The sequence below is a fragment of the Trachemys scripta genome, chromosome 5 (assembly GCF_013100865.1).
Source record: "Trachemys scripta elegans isolate TJP31775 chromosome 5, CAS_Tse_1.0, whole genome shotgun sequence".
Classification (NCBI taxonomy): Eukaryota; Metazoa; Chordata; order Testudines; family Emydidae; genus Trachemys; species Trachemys scripta.
In genome coordinates this window covers 135,387,373-135,410,898 of record NC_048302.1, presented here as the reverse complement: position 1 = coordinate 135,410,898, position 23,526 = coordinate 135,387,373, and the positions used below count along the sequence as shown (strand labels likewise).

General features: G+C 48.9%; 1 protein-coding gene across 1 annotated transcript; it reads left to right on the top strand.

The window, feature by feature from the left end:
- The first annotated feature begins 763 nt into the window (after positions 1–763).
- Positions 764–23,319, top strand: LOC117878099 (homeobox protein EMX1). Its single transcript, XM_034772049.1, has 3 exons — positions 764–1,172; positions 7,483–7,667; positions 22,643–23,319. Exons 1-3 carry the CDS (start codon positions 818–820, stop codon positions 22,808–22,810), a joined length of 708 nt encoding a protein of 235 aa, XP_034627940.1. The 5' UTR covers positions 764–817; the 3' UTR covers positions 22,811–23,319.
- Positions 23,320–23,526: the final 207 nt, after the last annotated feature.

Sequence of the window (23,526 nt, the reverse complement as noted above, 5' to 3'; positions counted from 1 at the left end):
ACATTAGGGCTCCTGCGTGTTGTTTTTAAGGAATTAACTCTGTGCGAAATAATGTGGACGCGGATTGTGACGGCGCAGCCTTAAAATCCTCCTGTTGCTCTCCCGGGGGCTGCGCTGCCCTGTGATTTTGATCCACTGCGCGTTGGGTTCAAAGTGGATCGAGCGATTTCTCTCCGAGGAGTTAAACAACCAACACACCTGATTGAAAAGAGGAGGGGGGGTTAAAATCGACCCCCCCCCTCCCTTTAAGCAGCTGAGTGGATTTCGAACCCAAAGAACCCACGTGTGTGTGTGTGTGTGTGTGTGTGTTGGGGAAGGTGGCTTAGCCAATGGAGGAGTCGGGAGCCCCTGTGGCCGCAGCCCTGCCAAGTTTGCGTGGCTTCTTCTGCAAAGGCTCCAGTCCAGTTTTTTCAGGAGATCTCTCTCCCCATCTGCCCTCCCCAACCTTAGGGCAGGTGAGTTGTCCAATCAGATGGTCCTTGCCAGGTACCAGTCTTATTTGTACTGCTCTCCGGCGAGCCAGCCTGGATTTGTGTACCGGGGTGTGAGTGTGCGTCTTGCGGGAGCCCCCCCGCCTCCAAAGCAACCCAGCCTGCCTGCAGGACTCTGCTCTCCTCTCTGCAAGGGACAAGCCTGGATCGCAGCTCCCTGACTGCTTTCACCTCGCTGGGAAAGACGCGCTTACCTGCTTGCACTTCTTCTGGGCTGGGAGGTGGGGGGGTGGGGGGCAGAGTTGTGTCTGTGTTTCGGGGGGGATCTTTTGCACACACACACACGAGGCACAACCGCCTCCAAAGAGCTCACTCCAGACCAAACCATGTTCCAGCCAGCAGCTAAGCGGTGCTTCACCATCGAGTCGCTGGTGGCGAAGGACAATCACTTGGCTTCAGAGGATCCCATCCGACCTACAGCCCTCAACTACCCCAACCCTTCCGCGGCCGAGGCGTTTGTTAATGGCTTTCACAGCGCGGCAGCCGGCAGGTCCCTGTACAGCAGCCCGGAGCTGGTCTTCCCAGAGGCCGTGAGCCACCCCTCCTTGAGCGTTCACCCGCACCAGCTGGGCGCGTCCCAGCTCCAGCACCCGCACTCCTTCTTCGCCCCCCAGCACAGAGACCCCCTCAACTTCTACCCCTGGGTGCTGAGGAACAGGTTCTTCGGGCACCGCTTTCAAGGTAAATCAGGAATCGCCAGCCTCGGGAAGGGAGGGGATTTCCCTGGCTTGTCGCTGCCCCTGTCCTTTGCCTTGTCCCTTCCCCTTCAAAACGCATCGACAGCTCTACCGGGCAAACCAGCCAGCCACTTCCCTTAGCTGGGGTCCAAGAAATAGTGGGGCTATGCAGGTGTGTGCTGGATATGTGTAGACCCAGGCGTATTCCCACACATACGAAATGCAAGGGAAGAGTTTTAGTGCATTGAACAATTTCTGCTGTTGATTTCTTCTTGCATTCAGCATGCTATATCTATCTATCTATCTATCTATCTATCTATCTATCTATCTATCTATCTATCTATCCCCATACACCCCCTCTATCTATCTATCTATCTATCTATCTATCTATCTATCTATCTATCCTCTTTGCAGTGTTGTAGCCCTCTTGGTCCCAAGATATAAGAGAACCACCGTGGGTGAGGTAATGTCTTTTAAAGAAACAAGGAGGAGTCCGGCTGACTAACAGATTTATTTGGGAATAAGCTTTTGTGGGTGAAACCCCCACTTCTTCAGATGCATGGAGTAAAAACCAATTGCTACAAAAGCAATTTTCCCTCTCTTGGTATTGACATCTCCTCATCAGTTATTGGGAGTGGACCATCTCCACCCTGACTGAATTGGCCTTGTCAACACTGGTTCTCCACTTGTGAGGTAACTCCCTTCTCTTCATGTGTCAGTATAATAATGCCTCTATCTGTAACTTTCACTCTATGCGTCTGAAGAAGTGGGGTTTTTACCCACAAAAGCTTATGCCCAAATAAATCTGTTCGTCTTTAAGATGCCACCAGACTCCTCCTTGTTTTTGTGGATACAGAATAACCCGGCTACCCCCTGATACTTGTCTTTTAAAAGACCAACTTCTGTTGGGGGCAGAGACAAGCTTTCAAGCTACAGAGCTCTTCTGAAACAGCTTGCACACATATGCACGTCTACACAAATGCATACATATATATATATGTGTGTGTGTATATATATAATTGTATTGCATGCATATACTGCTTGTGTATTGTCGTGTATATTGTGAAGAAGAGCTCCCTGTAGCTGGAAAGCTTGTCTCATCCATCAACAATAGTTAGTCCATTAAAATATATATTACCTCACCCACCTTCTATCTAATCTATCTATCTATCCATCTCTCTATCTATCTTCTTGTGAGCTTGCGTTTCTATTGCATGCTCAGATATAGGTGAGTATAGCTATATGTATTCCTTCTCTCTCCATAGGACTCTCTGACACTTTAATACACGACTATATTTCCAGTGCATCAATCTACACAAGCAGTATATGCATGCAATACAATTACAAACATGAATGTGTGTAGCCCTGTATCTGTATATGTGCCGATTTGTGTGCGTATAGAAAAAGAACCATGAGACTTGAAAACAATGCATCGCTGTTTCAAGGGAAAAACAAACATTGGATTACTAAGATCTCGTTGATAGCGATATTTATAATATATGAACGCGGTAGTTGAGATGTTGAAAAGTATACGAGCGTATTTATATTTTAAGGAACAAATATGAACGAATTAAGGAGCGTGTGTAGATAGAAAACACGGGTCTGTCGTAAATCGAATGTTTCCTTTTAAAAGAATTATTGGCTGTTGTTTTCAAGCTCTCTGGATTTTGATTTATTATTATTATTTTAATTTCTTTTCTTTCCTTTCTTTCTTGTTTTGCGTGCTCGTTTTTGTTTTCACGTCAACTAAACTCGTCCTCCCTGTCCATGCGCTGTTCATGGCCCAATCTCACGTCAGGGAGGCAGGTTACGAAATAAATCCACGGGAAAGGTCTGCGGCGTTAAAACTGTTGCTTCCCCAGCCTTGTTCGTAAACTCAGCTCAAGTTTTCTTGTCCTCTCCCGGGACATCGGCTCTCAGCGTTCGGCGCTGCTGGCTGGGCGCTGGTGGACACAACCCCTGGGTAACTGGGAATCTAGTTTCCCAGAAGCAATAGAAAAACCTGGAGCAAGAAATGCGCTCGCATTTCCCAGGGCGCGTTGGGAGTGGGAGAAACCTCGCCCCCTGCGCTGGGGTATTTTTAATAATAGATCTGAGCGGGTCTGGGGGCAGAGAAGTACAATGATCGAATAAGGGATCCGACCCCGGGTGCCTTTGAACTCAATAAGTCAGGGGGAGTTTGGCCATTGATTGTAAAAGCAAGGATCAGCCCCAGTGTCTAGAGGCCAGGCACGTGGGAAAATTACCTATAATTATATTTGTTTAGATATATATAATTAGTTATATATATCTGCGCCTTCATGGTATGTGACAGCTATAACGTAGCCTAGAAAGTTCATATTATACACTCAGTATATACACACAGTATCGAGAGATTGGATTCTGTTTTACAAATATACTCATCTCTTTATATATAATTTTACATACTTTTATGTGGCCGGGGTGGCGATCTCTCTGTGTGTATATACACACACGCACGCATTTACTTTGTCACAGCTGGGATATAATTGAACCCTGGATGTGATGTGTATTCACGTGGCTGGCTGTTACTTCTTTCGATTTATAACAAAACATTTAACCTACATACGTCATTTTGATTTCTGATGTACAACTGGAAGTCTATGAAAAATAGAAATAGATCGAGGAATTGACACGCGTAAATAAGCGCATGCCTGTGGCTAGGTGTGTGTTTGTGGATCAGATCCAATTTGAATCCGATGCAAAAAAATAATTCCCTATGCCCACGTGGGTGTATGTCTCAGAGAATTATTTCTTTGAAATGCATAATATATTGGGAATGTTTCGTCCTTCCATACCCACAAACTCCTGCAGATTTCTACCTAGCAATTATTATATGATATCTCCTGCACTTGTGTGTGCGTATATAGATATGTTCAATTTCTCTTCTAGTCTCTAAAACCAAGGGAAAGGTTTCGCTTGCACCTAATCTCCAAAAGGAGACTTTTTTCTTTTCTTTCTTTTTTTTTTTTTTTTGGTAAAGAAAACAGCCTGTGTGAGGAGTTTGACCCAGGCTGGGATTGCAAAGCTGCTGAGATACTCGGGTGTTTCTCCCCACCCACCCCCTCTCCCCAGTCCTCATTACCGAGTTATAAATGCAAATCCACATTAGGCTTTTCACTCCATACACTAAACCGAGTAAAAAGAGAGCAGGGGATCATCAAAGGCTGGCTTTGTTCTGGGCGGGAAGGGAAAGATTAGGTTATCTCCTCAGCAGCAAATTCTCTCGCCTGGCTCCTGGCTATGCCTGCTTAAGCAATAAATTGCCGCTCGCGAGATTGCTGAAATTGTTATGTGTCAGCAGCACTGATTAGCCTGACAGATAAAAAAAAATCCAGGGGGTCAGAGCAAGTTCCCTCTTTGGGCAAAATCCCTTTTTCCTGCTCGCGGGAGGGGATCGGCCGGACATCCCCGCCGCTGCCCGCCCTGCTTCTGGGCCGGGAACCGCAGGGGCAAAAAGATCCCCGGATCCCATTTGGCACCCGCCACCCCCCGCCCAATATACAAACCAAACACCCCCAAAACAAATCGTTTCTGTCCATCCTAGGCTTGGCGATGCTGCTGTTTCGCGGGGAGGCGGAGCAGGGGAGTGGGCTACAAGGGGAAGTGTAAAAGTCACCGTAGGGCCGCTTTGCGCTTGGAGATCCCTTCTGAATGGCTAGCACCGGGGGGCCTCCTGCCTCCTCCTGCTCTAGGGCATTTCAGCGGAGAGCGGCTGCGGGGAGGGAGTGTCCCGCCATCCCCCAGTTTGGGTGGGATCCCCCCACCTGACATGTATTCGCTGCTTTATTGACGATTGATTTGTGTCAGCGCCCAGAGCCTCCCCAAGTCAAGGATCCGGCGCTCGGCGCTGTACAAACCTGCCCGAGGGAAAGGTCCCTGGCCCTAAAGGATCGCAGCCCGGCCTGTCGCTCCCTCCGCACCGCGTGGGCTGCAGCCGAGTGGGGATGCGGCCGGGTTCGCGGGTAGCCCGTTCCCGGATCGCTGCTGGGGCCAGGCCAGCCCGGTTCTCAGCCATTCCCCAGCGGAGCCGCTTCGCTGGGACGTTGGTCACCAGCTTCGCACTGCTCCCGGAGGGCGCGGCTGAGATTTCTTGCCCGGTTCCTTGGCTGGAGGCGCAGCGGGGAGCAGATAGGAGGTGGAAACCCCCGGGGGTCTGGGGATGGGGGAGAAACGGGCCCCCAGCTGTAGAGTCAGGGCGCGCTGGGCTCCAGTGTAGACCTGGCTGGGTTTGGCTGGGTCGGGCTCAGCCTCAGTGGGCAATGGCCAAAGGCTGCCCGCCGGCCCGTGCCCTAACCCAGCCTCCTGTTTTCCCTGGCCGCCTGGCCAGCCCCAGCGCGAGGAGCCGCTTCTCCAGACGGCCCGGTTTGCCCAGAGCGGGGTTTCTCCTCCGGAAAGGGGCGAGGGGTCTCCCCGATTCCCACCCCACTTTCCTCTGGGTCACTCAGACAAAGGGAGATGTGTGTAAGAAGTGCTCGGTCTTTCCCATCCCGAGCTAATGTACCTAGCTCCACTTCTGTCGTTTTACCATAGATCTCTGATCCACTTCTTCGCCTCTAGCCAATAACTAACTAACTTTCTTTCTACACTTAACTTACCTATTTCCACTTCTTCTACTTTCTTTCTACCTACCATATGTATCTATTTCTACTTCTTCTACTCTCTTTTTTCTTTCTGTTTTATCTAGCTATCTATCCCCATCCACCGCCTCTATCTATCTATCTATCTATCTATCCCCATACACCCCCCTCTATCTACTTATCTATCTGTCCCCACACACCCCATACACCCCCTCTATCTATCCCCCCACCTCTATCCATCTATCTGTTGCTTTCCCGGCTGTCGCCCCCGTGTCCCGACCCCGCTGGAGCCGGGAGTCACTCCCATGACTTTGGATGCAATGACGCTGGGTTTTGCGGCTCCTTTCCCCAGCCAGGGCCGCGCGGGACAAGGGCGGGCGGTGACTGCAGCCCCTGGGACTCTCGCTAGGCCGGGCCCTTTCCGAGGCGCTGCAGGGCCCCTGGCCGGGGCTCCCCGGCTTCCCTGTCCCGGGCGGAGCAGTTCATTAAAAGCCCCGCGCGCTTTGCAATGGCTTCAGTGCAGGGTCCTGACAGCCGCCGCCAGGTCGTTTGTCAGGGGGCTCTCGGCGGTCCCCGCAGCACCGCGCGGGATGGGGGCAGAGATACGGCCCGTTTCAAAGGGGGCCTCCCGGGGATTTATGGGCCCCAATAAGCGCGGCCTCGTGACTCCGCCAGGCCTTTAATTACAGGGCAGGTCCCTGCGCGGCGCGGCGCGGCGCTCACCTTGCGGCCGGGGCCGCTCGCGGGGGCTGGGGTGTCTCCCTGCTTGGGGCGGTCCCGCTCTGGAAGTGGGGACGCAGGAGGCCGGATCGAGCCACCGCAAACTCATAGAAATCCCCCACCGCCACGTCTTCCTCCAGGTCCCTCCTGTGTGCGCTTTTCGCTTCCCTGCGTTTGATTCGTTCTTCACTTGCTGTCTTGTCCTTTCTCGTTATTCTTCCTTCCTTCCTTCCTGTCCTCCTTTTTCTTTCTTTCTTCCTTCACTTTCTTTCTCTGGCTTTCCTCCTTTCTCTTGATTCATTCTTCACTTGCTTTCTTGTCCTTTCTCGTTATTCTTCCTTCCTTCCTTCCTGTCCTCCTTTTTCTTTCTTTCTTGATACTTTTTCTTTTCAGTCCTCCTTTCTCTTTATTCTTCCTTCCTTCCTGTCCTCCTTTTTCTTTCTTTCTTTCTTTCTTCACTTGTTTTCTTGTCCTTTTTCTTGATTCTTTCTTCACTTTCTTTCTTTTCAGTCCTCCTTTTTCTTTATCCTTTCTTTCTTCCTTCCTTCCTGTCCTCCTTTTTCTTGATTCTTTCTTTCTTCACTTTCTTTCTCTGGCTTTCCTCCTTTCTCTTGATTTATTCTTCACTTGCTTTCTTGATTCTTTCTTCACTTTCGTTTTCTTTTCTTGTTTTTCTTTATTCACTTTCGTTTTCTTTCTGTTCCCTAGAGCTCCCCAATCCTGAGGCTGCTCAAGGGACTTTCATTCCCAGGCATGAAGATCAGGGTGGGGGGAAGGGCAACCCTTTGGGATGGGTGGGGGAGAGGAAAAGGAGCAGCCTGCAAATACCCACCCTTGAGAAAGGGGCGAGTCACCCCCAGGACACACTCACCCCTTTCCCGAGCGGGACAGGCCGCTAGTGAGGCAGGGAGGGGGCTGGGCAGACTAAGAAGCGGGGAGCGCCCTGGGGAGTGAGTCCTGGCCTGGCATGTCTCTGACTCGGTGCTTTGTCTGCAGGGAGCGAGGTGTCCCAGGAGGGTTTGCTACTGCACGGGCCCTTTGCCAGGAAGCCCAAGCGGATCCGCACGGCCTTCTCCCCGTCCCAGCTCCTGCGGCTCGAGAGGGCCTTCGAGAAGAACCACTACGTGGTGGGGGCTGAGCGCAAACAGCTGGCCAGCAGTCTCAGCCTCTCGGAGACCCAGGTAAGTACAGGGGGAGGGATCCATCCATCCTCCCTCTATCCCTCCCTCCCTCCCTCCTTCCAGAGCCTCTCTTCCTCCTTTCATTGTGGTGCTATGTGCCAGGCAGAAATGGATAGGTCACCCTTCGCTTGGCTGCGGGGGTGCAGTAGCTGCCACGTGTTTCATGGGGGGGGGGGGGCACAGAGGGGAACAATCAGGGCCTGAACTCAAAGGGGACCCGAAAACATCTGTAACTGGGGTGAAGTGGGAGGGCATCAGGCCCCAGGCAGTGCAGCAGGCCCCAGATTCGTCATCCCGGGTCTCAGCACCAGTTCCCTGAAGCGGCTCCCATTCTGCTGTGCAAACAGCTTTCCTCTGGCTGCCCAAGCTGGGCGGACGCAGGCGGGGGGGGGGGGGGGGGGGGGGGGGGGTACTCAGACAAGATACTGCAAGGACTAGCGCCTCTTAGCGCAAATTGTATTTGCAGGCCAAGGGACTGATAGTCATGGAGCACAGAATCCTTTTCCTTTAGCAAAAGAGGTTACTATTATTATGGTCTGGCTGTCCCTCGTATCTGTCGAATAAAAAATCTGTCAACTATCTACAAGAAATCAGTAAGGAGTAAGGATATCTGGGAAGGGGAGGAAATTCCTCAGGACTTCAAAGATGCAATCTTATTACACTATACAACCACAAAGGCAACAAATCTGACTAGCTTAACTCCCAGGCTGACTCCCTGCTCTCTGTAGGTGATAAAAGACTTTCCCCTACTTTGCTCAATCAACTTACTATGATTATTATTATTCAGTATATCAAGGCCTTGAGACCCAGCAGTACAAATGTTTGTAAGATCATTTCCCCCGAAGTCCTGGGCTAATGGAACGATACTCTGTGGATTAATTTTTAACTTATACATAATTATGGGATAACTATTCCTGCTAATAACAATCATTACAAAATGCGTTGCTATAAAACCCACGACCTGTAGCATTATTCCATTGCATGTAACACTGCAAAAAAGGAACCTTATTGCACTTGTTTGTTAATATAGACAAACGTTACAATTTGTAGAAGTCGAGCCAGATAAGAAATAGAAGTCAGGAGTTGCTGTAAATTAAAGAGGAATGGAGATTCATTTTAATCAAAACTTTCCCCCATCTTGGACAAGATTTTACAAGGGCATTTTTCCTTACAGTGTTAAGAAAAACTGAAATCCAGAAATTGTATAGATAGGAATGTGGATGTAAAAATATACCATAGAGAGAAAAGATGCAGAGGTGAAGGAACCAAGGAATATACCCAGACTGGATCAGACCAGAGGTCTGTCTAGTTCAGTATGCTGTGTCCAACAACGTCAGCTTCTTCAGAGGAAGGTGCTAAATTCCCCACAGTGGACAAGTATGGAATAAGCTGCCCATCAGCAAAGTTTCTTCTTACTCCCCTCAGTCAGTGGTTGTCTTATTCCCTGAATTAGGAGGGTTTATATTCCTTCGATGTTGTTATCCAATCTAATGTAGCTGTGGATGTTCTCATTATCCACCTCAGTGGCCAATCTGTTTTTGAATCTTGCTAAATTCTGTGTTAGTATATATTATACGGTATAAATATATAACTAAATTTACACGTATGTATACACACACACATGCATGCACGCGCACACAGGTTCTTGGAAGAAATCAGCAGCAAAAAGTTGCCCCAGGATTAAAAAAGTTTCTAAGTTTGGGTTATCGGGCATAATTTCAGGAACCGCTTTCAACCTTTGGAAAAACTGGTTTCATAGATAGATGAGGCTGAGCCACAGAATTCAGACTTGGATCCAGATCCAGTCTCCCCAGTGCTTTGGTTCTGCTTATCCCCGTTTGGAAATTTTTGAACCCCGGGGGATCATTTTAAGTGTGTTCACCCCAAATCCAATGAGACAGGTCAATCGCTGGGATGCCTTTTGCCATCCACCATCATCACCCATGCTCTGCAGTCCTGTGTTCTTCTTTGCTTCTTCTGTCATGCCTCACGTATGAAGCCAGCTCTCAGAAACCCCCCCAAAGGGTAATGAAACAAATGCCAATTAGTTTTGAAGGCAACAGCCGTCAAATATTGCCCCAGGGGGTCAAGGAGTCCTTGGGATTGTGCTATTTTGCCCCAAGCCTAATTGCAATTTGTTCAGAGAATTGAAAGACGTGTATCTCTAAATCTGGGCGGACGTGCATGTGTATAGACAGAAAGAGGGTGGAATCTCACGTTTTAGTCTCTGTTCAGTAATATTGTATATTTATAGTTCTAGAAATCCTGTGGATGCATTTTTGTAGCTTTCTAGTACAGGGTTATTTATCATCTGCATTCACTCAGTGAACACAGGTCGGCGGCTTGCACGGAGAGACTTCTCTTTGGAATCGCCACTAACCTACGGCCAGATTCTGAGCCTTTAATAGCAGTTCAGTATGACCTCACTCCACAAAGCGTCCCACAGAAATCATTCGGAGTAAGATGCTAAACAGGAGGAGGAGGATCAGACCTGGCCCTGAAATATCACCAAAGTAATTTAGCTCATAAATGCAGCAGCAGAACTATTTCCAAAGGGAACTTTTCGATTTCAGCCCAGATGTGTAGTGTTCTTAATTGATTTTTTCATTTAGCTTGGTGGCTTTTTAAAATTTATATTTGATCATGTAAAGTGTGTGTGGGGGAAGAACCAATTTTCCATGAGAAATACACAAATGCTGTACCTGAAACATATGTATTACTGTACGAATGGGCATCAAAGTACTGACAGAGACCCCGACTCGTCGCTGGACTCAATCTATCCCAGCTACTCTTCTGAAAAGAGGAATTAAAAAGTGTAGCTCAGATTGTAACACACATTTATAGCCACCACGTATATTACTACAGTGTGGGTATATGATGTGTAAAATATACATGCACACACCTCACACACTCACACACTGCCAGTATATGGCATACACTTCATCATATATAAGACACACATGGTGTGTCATGCATGACACACGCACCATCGCATAGGTAAGATTCTCACACAAACACCCTTCTTACGTAACATAGGCACCGTCTGTCCTATCGCACCCACACAGAGCCTCACATATAAACATGCCTCACATATAAACATATTTTTGATTTTAGATGAGATATGCAAATTACCTAAATGTCCCCCAAATCAGTAGCTTGACTCCCGGGCCTACTCTCGCCTGCAGAGGTGTGGTGCTCAAGGCGGGACCTTGCCCCATCTCTGAGCAGTTCTTCTTCTGGCACTTGATTTCTGAACTTCGTCCCAGTCTCAGCTCAGACTTTCTGGGATGCTTGGAAGCACCTGCCTCCGCTCCTGAGAAGAGGCAGCTGCAGTGTCACAGCTGGAGTGAGGCACAACTGGGACCAGAGAGCAACATCTGGAGCAGCCCGGAAAGAAGGTAGAGAGGGGTCTGAAGAGACCCACCCACACCTGTCCATCCTTTTGGGTCCCAGCCCAGGAAAGAGCTGGGTATTGCCCAGACATTGCCTTTGGATATAGGGTATGAGGTGTATAGAAGGGAGACTAATCTCCTGTTCTATGGAGTTAACAGAGACTGAGGCTGGGGTGTGGGAACCAGAGAGGGGGGCTGAAATAGATTCAACAGGGCTGTAACACACCTACTAATGGGGGTCAGTCTGGGGTGTGTCCACAGGGGATCCAGCCCAGACCATACCCCTAACAGGAGGGGTGGTGGGTTTCTGGATGCTGTGCTGCCATTGGGGTGGGGTGTGCATATTTTGTGTGCTGTGTGTTGATTTGGTTAGGAGGGGTGGTGAATTTGTGTGTGCTGTGCAGCTGTTGGGGTATGGTGTGTGTAGTTTGTGTGCTGTGTGTTGATTTGTTTGGGGAGTGGGGGTTTGTGGGTGCTGTGCTGATAATGCTGGCATGTATGTGTAGTTTGTGATCTCTTTATATGTGGATTTGAGAAGGAGGGGTTTAGGATTTGGTGTGATGTGCTGATGCTGTGATGTGTGCGTAGTCTGTGTCCAGCCTGTGGAGAACAGATCTATAGTACGTGGGGCAGACAGGACAATACATTGGTCCTAAGTCTAGCATCCGTGATAGCATCCTTCTTGTATAATACATGCACCTTCTCTCATCCCATTCATGCACAATCACACACACAGATATTTTTAATTTCAGATGAGAGAAGTGCAAATTGCCTAACCAGCCCCCAAAGACACACACACGCACAACTCCAGTGCTGATGCTGGGGGGCAGGGGGCGTTGTCTGTGTACTGTGATCTATACTTGGTCCAACCTTAGCCCTACGTATCTATGATTCTATGGGTCAATTTGTGTCAGAAGGCTTGTGGGCTTGATGTGACATGCTGATGTGGGATGCAGGTGTAATTTGTGTGTGTCAATTTGTGTCAGAGGGGTTGTGGGTTTGTTGTGACGCACTGATGTTGGGATGCATGTGTAGTTTGTGTGCTGTGTGCATGTTGATTTGTGTTGGAGGAGTTGATGTGAAGTGCTGATGCGGGGAAGTGTCCATAGCTTGTGTGCTACATATGTGTCGATTGGTGTCAGAGGGTTTGGTGCGACATGCTGAACTGGAATGCGCGTGTCGTTTGTGCACGATGTGAGTGTGTTGATTTGTGTTGGAGGGTTATGGGTTCATTGTGACGTGCTGATGCCAGGATGCATATGTAATCCATGTGCTGTGTGTGTTGGTTTGTTTAGGAGGAGCTGTGGCTCTGTGTTAGAGGTGCAGATGGAGGGGTTGTGTTGGCTATCGAGTGTGTGTTTGTGTGTGTGTGGTTTTGGAATAATTTTGCCAGATGAAATTGACAAAATGCTGCTTGACTTTTTGTGAAGCTTTTTGGCCAGTGAAAACCACCCTGTTCTGCTATAGGCAGGTCTCGGAGGTGACTCCTCTAAACTCCAGCTGCAAAGCAGGAGGAAGACCATGGCTGTGTGGTTCTGTTCCAAAACACTCCATCACCAGGCGAGGGCTTGGTGGTGCTCCTGGCAAAGTCAGGGGTAGCTTTGCCATTGACCTGAGAGCAAGGCTGGGCCTAGCATTTATTATCCCATCGTTCAAAACCCTCATTCAAAGGCCCCAGTTACCCCCAGGAAAAACTTGGGCTCAGTTGGGATGCTTTGTTGGGTTCCTTCTGTCATCCACCCCCAATGGGAAAAGCCAGCCCACCCCAGTTGGCAGTCCAGGAAAGCATAGATGGAGGTGCACCTGCATGACCAAGCTGTGAAACCGGGCGGGGGAAGAGGGTGAATGTATACTGCTAAAGTCCTACAGGTGCAGTGAGGGTAGAATGGCTGCTCGCTACGCGGGAGCCGGGCTGGCAGTGAGAATGGCAGGGGTCTCCGAGTGGATGCCCCTTGCCCTGCTGATCTGGTTTCGGAGGCAGAACCGCTCGTTGTTCCATGGGGGAAATTCCTCCCCCTCCAAACAGGTGAAATTCCGTCAGTCGAGACCCCCATAGGGAAGTGTGGGGCCCTACCCTGGAGGACTAGACACCCCCATAGAAGGGAGAGGTGCTAGTGGCCTCTGGGAGCCATGCCGTCTTGAGCTTGAATCAGCGACCACAGGCAAGTCACAGTACCTCTGCCTCAGTTTCCCTGTCTATGATGTGGGGGGGGCGGGGAATAACCTTCCCCGCCCCCTGAAAAGAGAGCTGCGTGGATTCCTGATGAACATTTGGGCTTGGAAGACGAACTGTGCTGTGCAATCTCAAGGGGAAAGGCCTCCTATGTTATTTCTTCTTGCCACTGTTTTTGGCTGTGCCTGGGGGGTTGCGGGGTGGGGAACGAACGGCGTCGTATCTGACCTAGCTCCCACTTTCACAGGTGGCAGCTCCAGAGCGGCTACTGATTTGATGTGACACCTAGGACAGAGAGGTGGGGCCAGGCCAGCAGGTGCGGATTATGTTAGGAGCTGCAGGGTCCCATTGACAGTGGTCGCGGGACGCATGGACAATAGATCCAATGGCGTGCAGGGCGGAGAGGAAAATCAATCTGTCCTGTGTCTAGCACCCAGGAGAGGTGTGCCTCGTATTAACATACAAAGCATTCTGTTAATAACAATAACAGCACTAACAATCAAGGCCTAGCTTTATTGTAGCAAAGCTATTTGGGTTCCAATGTGACTATATTGCCTCTTAAACAAGCCACGGGCTGCTGTTCAGTGATGGTTAAGGTAACAGAAATCATAGAAACATGGGGTTAGAAGGGACCGCAAGGGTCATCTCCTCTAGTCTAGGTATGAAAATAAATGCACAAAAGTTAAGGAAGGAAAGAGTTCAGCGCCTCAAATGAATGTTAGTTTGCTAATCCTGTATCTACTACACTTACCATTACTGTATTAAAGTGCACATTTAAACAGAATAACAGGGATATAAACGTATTCACTGGGACTGAGGCAACATTCCGAGGCTAAAGGTGGGACTAGATTCTGCTCTCAGTTACAGCAGTATAAATCTGGAATATCTCCACTGGTTCTGGTGGATTTACACAGGTGTAACTGAGATCAGAATTTCCCCCTTAAAGCGCCATTAGACTCTGGAAAGTGACAGGTATCAGAGGGGCAGCCGTGTTAGTCTGTATCAGTAAAAACAACGAGGCGTCCTTGTGGCATCTTAGAGACTAACACATTGATTTGGGCATTTCGTGGGCTATAAAGTGACTGTAGAACAGACACCGTGGGGTTTTATTTATTTAGTGGCTCCAGATCCAGTTTGCTCCGACGACAATCCCAAAGATGTTTTCTTCTAACTGCCAGCCCAGCAAACTCAGCCTGGGCATCAGAAAGACAAGCTGGGTTCTTTCCGAATTCTGCCTTGACACAAACAATAAAGATCTGTGACTGGAATCTGGTTAACAACTTGGTTAACTATGCATGAGCCGGAACAGAATCTGCGCCCTCTCTTGTAGCTGTGTTGGCCCCTGCAAGGCAAAAAGGAGTGAAAACTTCCTTTGTCGGGCAGCTTTGACTCAGACTCGGATGGGGGCATGTCTGTTGAGTAAGAAGGTGTCATGGTTACACAGTCACTTTTCTGACCATAATCACTGCTTAACTCTTTCATTCCCTGGCTTTTGCACATTTATGTGTGTATCCTTCATGTTCCGTTGAACGTAAATTCTTGTAATTGAATTTCGCTGGGGTTTTGAAAAGACAAACTCCAGAGCTGTTAGGGGTGAGGAGTTTACAAAATGGAGACGCTGCTTCGGCCAATGGCGACCTGTGCCTTGGTCGTGTATTCAGAAAGCAGTTGGACTCTGGTCACTCCAGGACAGTTTAGTCCCAGTCAGGACTAAAGAGCGACCCTATGTGGTGTCAATACAGCACAAGCTGGGTTATCCAGCCTGGGGCAGCTAGCGAGCCCGAGAGAACCCCTGTGTCCAGCAGTCTCCATAATGAATCTCCTTCATACTGATTATACCTCGGTCCTATCTCATTTCTGCCGTGATGGACACGGCAGGCTCTGAACTCTAAGGGAACGGTGCGTGTTTGCAATGCAGGGCACTTCCGAGATTCTAAGGCCACAGGGGACCACTGTGATCAAGCTCCTGGAAAGAACCCAGACAGAATCAAGTGCTGTGCTGAGTAACAGGGTAGAAATGCTGTTAAACCAGTGTTTCCATGTGCTATTTATTCCTTGCTCAGCTACTCCTGCATGCTTCACACAGGCCCCCTCCAAATACAAAGGCACCACTCACCCACCCCCTGCCATAACAACACAGAGAGGAATGAACCAGGTTGAGAATGGCTGACAAGGTATCTTATTCCTATGCTTGCAGTGGAGAGAAACAAGGGTTAATTAATACACTTCTATGGAGAATGTTTCATCGTAGAAAGAAAGCACTGAATAGCTCGGATGGCTGGCTCATGTACGGTCAATATGAAGACTAAAATGCGTACATAGCTATGCTGATAGTCGATTAATGTCCATTCACTACAGGACTTTGTTCCGCAACCCTAGTGTCCTCCATGGCAGTTGATTATCATTGTATAACAAATCTCCTGGGTCATCAGCAGGGTTTGAAGCCAGGAGGTTCAGCATTAGAAGTATGGGTCTCGTCCACTTGAGCAAAAGAAGTAACTTTGTTAACAGCTCCCTGCATGAGGCTTTTATTCTGTATATGAACTGGCCACTAGAGGGAGACAGAGTAACTAGTTCCCTATTTGGTTCAGGTTTAAGCATCCAGGAGTTTGGATTTGCCTATTCTTTCTTTGGCATTTTAATTTCAGGCAACCTGGTTGCATTAGCATAAAATTTCAAGCGGAGTTACTTTCCCGTGCATTGCTGGCCCTGCATTAACACAGCTGGGAGGAAAACCCAAGGAAGAGTTTTTCCCAAGAGGAGGATAATGTCCAAAACTTTGCGTGTGTATATAGGGCAGCAGATAAAAAGTTTATAATACAATGAAAGGGATAGGGAAGGTAGCTTGGGAGTATCTGTTCTCCCTGCTTCAGAACACAACAAGAGGGATGGTCAATGAAACTGAAAGGCAGCAAATTGCAAACTGGTAAAAAGAAATACCTTTTCCATTCAGGGTGTGATTAGACTGTGGAACTCACTGCCACAGCATGTCACTGAGGCCAAGAATTTAGTACGATTCAGAGGGACTGGATGGACATTTATATGGATGAGAATATCCCGCATTATCATAGCTAATGCTAAAAGAGTTTTGGAAGGGATAATAACTTCATTTAAGCCAATTTCTATTAGGGATCGGGGAGCAGATTCTCCTACCTCTGCCTATTGTGGGGTTAGGGTGACCAGATGTCCCATTTTTAAAGGGACATTCCCATTTTTGGGGACTTTTTCTCATATAGGCGCCTATTACCCCTCACCCCCTGTCCCATTTTTTCACAGTTGCTCCCTGGTCACCCTATGTGGGGTTCTTGCACTTTTTCAGCAGCATCTGGCTTGTGACCACTGTCAGACAGGGCTAGATGGATCACAGGACTGATCCAGCCTGGGAATTCCTATGGTGTGAGGGAGGGGTGGTTTACCTTTGCAACGTGGCTTTCAGGTCTTAGGCCCCTGCAATATTGGAATGGATTCCTCCAAGCGGTGTGCAGTTCAGAAAGAAGTGCTCTGTAGTGCTTAGAGCACTTTGGCTGTCAGGATGGGCTCTGATTTGTGCATGCCCGTAGCTATTGATTTAATAGCTCTGTGCCTCAGTTTCCCCGTCTATACATTGGGGTTAATGATACTTCCCAAGATCCTCTGTGTCTGTGAGGTTGGACTGAAGTTTGTAAAGTGCTTTGGAGCTGTTGAATGAAAGGCAGCTATAAGTATTGTTTTAAAAATACCCTAAAGCTAAGAAAGCAAATGAGCTGATTCCACGGGCTTTGATTTCCCTGGGATCCACCAGTATCGCATAGCAGCTGTATTAATAAAATAACCAGTTCTTATAATTCAAGGTGAAGGATTCTAAACCGCTGCATAAACTATGGACAGGGATTATTTTGCCCACAACTGAAATGCAGCCAGCTGTGATGTGGACAATGGCCGTTGTCCAACCATGGTGCATAGTACTTCAAGACAGAAAGTAAATAATATTGTGTCCAATCGATGCGGCAGTAGAGAAGCAGAATGTAACTACCCGAATGGGAATCCAGCCAGGCCCATCCACTGCTCCTGTGGAAATGTGCCATAGGCATCGTAACGGCCGGGAGCGGTTAGGACAGTGAAGCAGCACAGTGCCCCCTAGTGTCTTGCTGGGGCCTAGACTCAGTAATACTGGGAGGGAATAAGGCCATCGACTGAATCACCCTCAAAGCAGAACGCTGGGTGTTGTTTATTTCCCAGAGGCCCCTCAGCCAGGTGTTGACTCAGTCTAGGCCTATGCGCTCTGATGAGATCACACGAGGAACTCAGGTTGGGTACATGCTTTGCGCTGCCAGCAGTTCTGTTCTGAAGCTGGTTACTCACCCGTTTGCTTTGCAGCTTCTCAGACCTCTCCCCGTAACATAGGTTAACGCTGGAAAATCCCGACACTCGAAATTTTGTTCCTTGATCATTTTTTCCATCTCTTCGTACTCTTTATGCAGAAGGTAAAGGCAGTTATGCATGACTGTCCAGAGAGCAGGGGGTGGCATGCAGACATACACCTTGGTGAAAAGGAGGAGTGGTCTTGTGGATAAAGTGTTAGCAGAGCGGCATTCACTGCCACTGCCTTCCTGTGTGACCTTGGGCAAGTCACTTAGCATCTCCGTGTCTTGGTTCCCCATGTGTAAAATGACACTTCCCTACCTCTTGTAAGGATAAATATATTAAAAATTGGGAAGTGCTCAGATACTCCAGCAATGGGGGACATAAATAGGATGAAAATTAAATAGTGCCTAATGAGGAAGCAAACAGCTCGGTCAATATCCAAAAATGACAAGGTTTTATGTGGCTAATCGGGAGTTTGGATAATCGAGAAGGCAGGAGCCGTTCTGCCATTCTGCAGTGAGGCAGCCTAGGGGCTCCGTCTCCCCGTCCTCCTCACAGTCCTGGCCGGGGAGGGGCGGGGGGGGTCTCCGCTCTGGTGTCTGAACCACCACGTTATCCGAATCCCTTCCCTGTCCCCCAGCTTGGGATATGGGGGACAAAGAAGGGATTTGGATAACGGGGGTTTGGAAAAAAGGCGACACACTGTACTCCTGCGATAACTGATGGTGAAGTGTGTGAGCCAGAAGGACCCTGATTGATTCCCAGGGCAAGTGTACGGCCCGGCTATTAAAAAAGCTCATCTTTGTGCTTATAGACGGAGCAAATTAGATCTAGACACAATTTGCCAGAGTCACATTCCGGCGTGGAAGTGCGCTCTAAGCACCGTTGTTAAATGTGGTCGCTTTCCCTGAGTTAACCAGCCTCCCTCTTCTTATCTGTCTTTGTGTGCCACTCTGCCTGCCTGGCCTGCCCAGTTTTTGCCCTCTGTCTTTCTCAACTTCTGATAAGCAGCACTGCTAAATGTCTCTCTCCCACCCCCTGCCCAAGAAAAGCAGAAAAGTCCCCCACAAAAACCTTTAACTGTCAATGACAGTTGCTAAATTATTTCACTAAAAATCCAGGAAGTCACCAGTTAAGGCAATGTTCCCACCAACTTAAACTCACACCTCATCCCCCCCGGACATCAGGCCGCCCAAATGCATTCCCACACATCTCAGCGCCACAGGCATCTCATCTCCTCAGCACCCTCCCGGTCCAGGCCCCGTGTAGAGCCACCCACTCACCTTCTTCCAGTCACATCCACCCACAGAACCTCCTCAGACAGCTTCAGATAAACTCTGCATCGACGTAGAAGATGTAGGTACTCACGTGGCCTCGTCACCATAGTATCTGAGCACCTCAATCTTTGATACGTTTATCTTCCCAACACCCCGGTGATGTAGAGCGTTGCTATTACCCCCATTGCACGGATCGGGAAACTGAGGCACACATGGTTAGCTTGACAAAGGGACTTAGGTGCTGCAGTGCCTAGCAGTGTAGTAATAGTACGGCCGGGACACAGATTTTATAGCTATATCTTAATCAGCCCTTGAAACGTGACAGCAAATGGGAGGGAATTGGCTCTGTCTAGCATGGAGCTGGGTCACGAGCTTATTTATCCTCACAACATGCATGTGAGACCGAGATGATCCCCATTTTAGGGAGGCCCAGGCCCACAAAGGTATTTAGGCTCCTAACTTCATTTATTCAATGGGCGTTAGGTGCCTAAATGCCTTCGAGAGTCTGGGCCAGAGAGACCAAGTGTTCCAGCCATGCAGGAAGTCTGTGGCGGAGCAGGAAACGAGTCAGGTCTCCCATCTCCCAGGGGATCATCCCTCCTCTCCGCCTATACGGGCCACGCTCAGGTCCAATGGAAATCGATGGAGTTTTGCCATTGACTTCACTGGGACCAGGGCTTAGTCTTAAACCTTTGACTGTTAATTGAATGGGTGTTGGAGGATGGCTTGTAATGTGCGGTGAATGTTTATTCCAAGCCACTGTACACCCCGCGCTCTTTGTACCAGCTGCTCTGCTGGGTTCTAGGCCAAGGGTTCTCAACCCTTTTTCTTTCTGAGGCCCACGCAACAGGCTATAAAAACTCCATGGCCCACCTGTGCCACCACAACAGCCAGGGCCAGCGTTAGGGGGCAGCAAGCGGGACAGTTGCCCAAGGCCCCAGGCGCCCCCGTGAAACTACATTGCTCAGGCTTCGGCTTCAGCCCCAGGTGGCTGGGCTCAGGGGCAGTGGGGCTTCAGCTTTCTACCCGGGGCCCCAGCGAGTGTAATGCTCCCCCCGAAACCTGCTCGCAGGCCCCCAGACCCTTGATTGAGAGCCACTGTTCTAGGCAAAACCCTTTGCGCCTACATGACACAACGGAACTTTATTCTCTCTAGCAGCTGCTGTGCAAAGCGTGTCCCCAGAACGCTTGGTGGGGTTCCCTGGCACCGCTGCAGAGTCACACTAGAGATCAATATAGATCTAGAGCCAAAGGAGCCACAGGAAGGCGAAGACAAGGGAGAAATTGAGCAGTGTCATTGCAGGAGCTCTGAGCCATTCCTAGCACAGCCATATGTCTAGCACCCTCCTGGTAACTCTGTCACGCAGCTGCAGGGGCCCTTTCACCTTGCAGTCACTGGTTTGAATCCTGCCCTAGGTGGCTGCTGGCATTTGTCTTTTTATCTGGTCGACATTACAAGTGGTGGTATCGCTAGCGAGGCTCATCCTGGAGGATCTGAGCGCCTCACCAAGACTAGCTGGTCTGGGAGCTGCTGGGTGCTCAGCTCCTGTGAAAATCAGGACAGCGGATAAACGCCTGCCCCACCCCTCACCTGGTAGGGAAGTAGCATCATCCCCATTGTGCACATGGGGAAGCTAAGGCACGGAGCGACTGACATGACTTGCCTATGGCAGAATTGAGAGTAGAATCCAGATCTGGTGAGCCACAATTGAAGGGTTTTAGCTAGAGGGACATTCTTCCTCAGCAGAGAATAAATAAATGGAGATATCCCATCTCCTAGAACTGGAAGGGACCTTGAAAGATCATTGCGTCCAGCCCCCTGCCTTCACTAGCAGGACCAAGTACTGATTTTGCCCCAGGTCCCGAAGTGGCCCCCTCAAGGATTGAACTCACAACCCTGGATTTAGCAGGCCAATGCTCAAACCACTGAGCTATCCCTCCCCCCAGGTTATGAAGGGACATTTGGCCGGCACTTTCCTCTTGCCTCCTACAGATGGTTCCTCCAGCAGGGAGCAGGGTGGAGATACTTATCCCACCAGCGTATATATGTTTGAAGGTGATACACGGAGGGCTTTGCTGTCCCTGGCTTTCAATTTCACACCTTTCACAGACGCTGCTCTCACGTCAAAAACAATTTTTTTTTTTTAACATTTTGTTCGCAAGCAACACAATTTGCAGTTTACAGCTGCTGAGCAATGCTTGTCCCTTTGTCACCTCTTGGGCTGCTCTGTGCTGAGCAAAACTGGGGCACCTTTCTCCGGGTTGCCATCCCAGTTCCTCTTAGCTCTTTCCTTGCTGTCCCTATTTGAAACTGTGGAAGCTGAAACTAGCAACAGGAGAGCTGCCGAAGGCTCACATAAGCACCTACAAAGTGTAGCTGCTTCTAAACTCACCCGCCAGCTTGGGTCTGAAGAGCAGGGATGGAGATCTGGTAGGCTTCGGGTATGGCCAGAAATAAGCCAAGACCAATCTCTCCCTTCTGGTATTTCATCCCTTCTTATTCTACTCCGGGTGCCAACTGGGCACTGCATAAATAAAATGAAAATGAAAACAGCCAGCGACTCTCAGTCCGTGACCCAGCAGAAGCCCGCACAGCCCTTCCTGGCGGCCCACAAACAGAGGGTATGTCTACACGTGAAACGCTACAGCAGCATTGCTGTAGTGCTTCAGTGTAGACATGACCAACTCTGACAGGAGGGGTTCTCCCGTTGACGTAGGTAACCCCTATACCCGAGGTGGAAGCTAGGTTGATGGAAAAATTCTTCTGGCGACCTAGTGCTGTCTACACTGGGGGTTAGGTTGGCTTAACTACATCACTTAGGGGGGTGGATTTTTCACACCCCATGGGATTTTACACCCCCCCCCCATGCAGCTATACCGATGGAAGATCCTAGTGTAGCCCAGCCCCTTGCGTTTTTAACCTCCTGTAATTCATTGCCAGTTATCTCAAGGTAGTTCACATGTTTGAAAAGGCCAGTGTGGAGATTCTCCAGATGTTTGTCAGGCTACAAATGTTTGTAGTTTCACCTAGGGATCAGCATTGGATAAGCTGTAGGCTACAGCTTCACTGCACCAAAGGTGTGTTTTTTGCATCCCAATGGCTATCTCCATGTCAAATCCTAGTGGAGACAAGGCGTTGTAGTTTTTATATAGCTGTAGCTAGTCAAGGTAAACTCCTGGTGTGGGATAGAGGGTTGACCTTGATTAACTTGCTACATCAACGTAAAAATACATTACAGTTATTACATGACACTACATCTACATTACAATCAATCACTTCACTACACATACATGACAGTCACTACATTACAACACTTATAGATTACAATCACCGTGCTACACTACACTATCCTATAATACATCTACATTACAATCAATCACTGCACCACACAAACAAAATCACTGCACTATACTACACATTCATTACGCTACACAGCAATGCAATACACAACCATACCTGTATGTTACAATCACTACACTACACTGCACTACAGTACATATCATAGAATCATAGAAAATTAGGGTTGGAAGACACCTCAGGAGGTCGTCTAGTCCCACCCCCTGCTAAAAGCATATACATATATCATACATATATATTACAGTCAATACACTTGATGTACAATGTGCCAGGGAAGACCAAGTCCTGGACTGTCTGGCAAGTCAGGCTGCGGTGGGTTGGGGAGTTGGGGAAGGAGCGGAGTTCTTTCTTACAAAGTGGTCCCCCGCATAGGAAAAGCTAGAGGGCCCCTCTCGATGCGTGACTCCCCCTCCTCTTTCTGTCTCGCCCAGGTGAAAGTGTGGTTCCAAAACAGAAGGACGAAATACAAGAGGCAGAAGCTGGAAGAGGAAGGCCCCGAATCAGACCAGAAGAAGAAAGGTTCCCATCACATCAATAGATGGCGGATTGCCACCAAACAGTCCAACGGGGAAGACATTGATGTCACGTCTAATGACTAGAAAGGGGGCAGGCTGCTGGCAAATAAACCAATGAGAGGAACGAGGGGGAGGAGGGGAAAATACGGGGCAAACAACACAAAACAAAAACCGGAGAGATTTCACAAAGACAAAGCAACCGCCACCAACAGCTGAGTTTCCTCCGCGGTACGTGGGCCAAACGAGAGGCCTACGGACCAGTTCCTCCCTCGGCACTCAGTTCTGCCTCTGGGTGGCCTTCAGCGGTGCTTTGGAAATGAAAGCTCCCAGACAACAGAGGAAACACCCCCGCAGCCACCCTGCGCTCCTGAGAACTGAACCGAGCTGCCCGTCCTCGCAGCCTGAAGCTGTCGGTCAGCCACAAGATCAAATAAAAATGTCAACCGAGAAACTCAATGTACACAATCCTTTTCTTTTTTTACACAATTTTTATTTTAATTTATTATTTTATTTTGTGCGTGTGTTCCCTGTCGTAGGTAGTTAACAGCTGTAGTGTGCGTTACTGTATGGTAATAAAAGCAAAATGGGCTTAACGCATATCTGATTACCTTGGCAGGAGGAAGTGGGACAGGGGGCGTTGGGGGGGACAGGACACTGCTGCTCAAAGGACACGGGGGTTCGTGGGCACTGGTCAAATCAAGAGCTCCACTTTTCCCATCCAACCCCAGACCCTTCACCAGCATAGTTTAAAACCAAGTTTCATTTGAATGGGAATGAAATCATTCATGGGAGAGCAGGGA

Coding starts and splice junctions, on each gene's coding strand:
- LOC117878099 (XM_034772049.1), top strand. CDS start 818: ATGTTCCAGCCAGCAGCTAAGCGGTGCTTCACCATCGAGTCGCTGGTG. Junction 1,173..7,482: donor CTTCGGGCACCGCTTTCAAG/GTAAATCAGGAA, acceptor CTTTGTCTGCAG/GGAGCGAGGTGTCCCAGGAG. Junction 7,668..22,642: donor TCAGCCTCTCGGAGACCCAG/GTAAGTACAGGG, acceptor TGTCTCGCCCAG/GTGAAAGTGTGGTTCCAAAA.